General features: G+C 46.5%; 1 protein-coding gene across 1 annotated transcript; it reads left to right on the top strand.

Annotated features, from left to right (window-relative positions):
* Window positions 1–285: 285 nt before the first annotated feature.
* On the top strand, window positions 286–951 carry LOC142836352 (glutathione S-transferase P-like). Its single transcript, XM_075950587.1, has one exon. The coding sequence runs from the start codon at window positions 287–289 to the stop codon at window positions 917–919; it is 633 nt and encodes a 210-aa protein (XP_075806702.1). The 5' UTR covers window position 286; the 3' UTR covers window positions 920–951.
* The last annotated feature ends 1014 nt before the right edge of the window (window positions 952–1965 follow it).

Consider the following 1965-nt stretch of genomic DNA (forward strand, 5'->3'; position numbering starts at 1 on the left):
GCACCTTGGCTGTGGAGTACACGCACACATTGTAGCCATGTTTATACTCCTACAAAACCAAAGTGGCTCACAATGGCAGTCTGCAGAGAGTAGGCACATAATTCATTTGTTCTTTCCTCTGTTGACTCATTCATTCATTCCTTTACCAAGAGTGTGACTTTCAAATATTTGGTAAATATCTATGATGTTAAGTTAAACACCTTGCTCAAGAAAGCCAAGAGTAGGAAAGGTGAAAGCAGCCGGAAACAGAAGGCTCGTAATTCGTGCCTTCGTCTACGCAGCAGCCATGCCGCCGTACACCATTGTCTACTTCCCTGTTCGAGGGCGCTGTGAGGCCATGCGCATACTACTGGCTGACCAGGACCAGAGCTGGAAGGAGGAGGTGGTGTCCATAGATACTTGGATGAAAGGCTTGCTCAAGTCCACCTGTCTGTATGGGCAGCTCCCCAAGTTTCAGGATGGAGACCTTACCCTGTACCAATCTAATGCCATCTTGAGGCACCTGGGCCGATCCCTTGGGCTTTATGGAAAAGATCAGAAGGAGGCTGCCCTGGTGGATATGGTGAATGATGGGGTGGAAGACCTTCGCCTGAAATACATCACCCTCATCTACACCAAATATGAGGAAGGGAAGGATGACGATGTGAAGGTCCTGCCTGGACACCTGAAACCTTTCGAGATCCTGCTGTCCCAGAACCAAGGAGGCAAAGCCTTCATCGTGGGTGACCAGATCTCCTTCGCCGATTACAACTTGCTAGATCTGCTGCTGATCCACCAGGTCCTGGCCCCTGGCTGCCTGGACAACTTTCCCCTGCTCAGTGCCTATGTGGCACGCCTCAGTGCCCGGCCCAAGATCAAGGCCTTCCTGTCCTCCCCTGACCATGTGAACCGTCCCATCAATGGCAACGGCAAGCAGTAATGTACGGGAGAGACCAGAGCTGCCTGTCCTCCTTTCCCCAGCACTAATAAAGTTTGTAAGACAGAAAAAAAACAAACAAACAAACCCTTGCCTCTGCCTCCTGAGGAGCTGAGGTTACAGGCCTGTGCCACCAGGCTCAGCTGGACTTCAGGTGAGTTCCTCGTTGTGACTTATTTTCCATGCAGAAAGTAATTCTGTTTCATTGTTTCATGTACTGCTTTTACTGGAAACAAATCGCACAGAATCTGTTTCCCTCATTGTGGCTGTTCATTTCTTTGCCCTCTTACTCCACTTTAACATAGGAGAGAGAGTTGGAGAGGAGACAGATTCGTCAGCAAATGAGAGAGAATGGAGGAGGAATGAGCGTAAGTAACACAACCAGGGGACCAGGAATCCCAAGGGTGGGAGGCTGTCGGCGAGTTGGAGAGATGGCTCAATGGTTATGAGCACCGCTGCTCAGGGACCTGGGTTCCCTGTACTCGCACTGACTCACGGCTGCCTGTGGCTCCAGTTGCCCCGTCTTCTCGTGTCTCCAGGCACTACTCACGCACGGAGCACGTACACAGGATTAAATAAAGGTGTTTTCAAGGTCACATTTTGAATCTTCCCATAGCAAAACTGAGTAAAATTTGCCTTTAGGTTAAAATAATTAGCTCCTTCTATAAAGGTCCCAACTGTAGTGGTGCAATGGGCTTTTAAAGCACTTTCAAAAGTACCACACCTTACAGTTCATAAAAACAAAAACTACTCGCATTAGGCAAGAAAATATAAATGAGCTTTAGCCTTATTTATATTTATATTTTTATATAAACGTAGATATTTATATATCTCATCCAGAGAAGAGCATGGCTATTCAGTGCTGCAATCTCCTGCCAGCTTTATTGCTATTCTTTCTCATCCAATATTTGTAATCCTGGATCCTTTTTATTTACTTTATGTCTTGAGCAATTTTTCATATCTTCAAAGTTACCAACACGCATCATTTTTAATGACTGTATAATATTTTACTGCATAGACTTAGCAAGCTCCTCTTTGCTGGACACGAC

Source organism: Microtus pennsylvanicus, chromosome 16 (genome assembly GCF_037038515.1).
Source record: "Microtus pennsylvanicus isolate mMicPen1 chromosome 16, mMicPen1.hap1, whole genome shotgun sequence".
NCBI lineage: Eukaryota > Metazoa > Chordata > Mammalia > Rodentia > Cricetidae > Microtus > Microtus pennsylvanicus.

Coding starts and splice junctions, on each gene's coding strand:
- LOC142836352 (XM_075950587.1), top strand. CDS start 287: ATGCCGCCGTACACCATTGTCTACTTCCCTGTTCGAGGGCGCTGTGAG.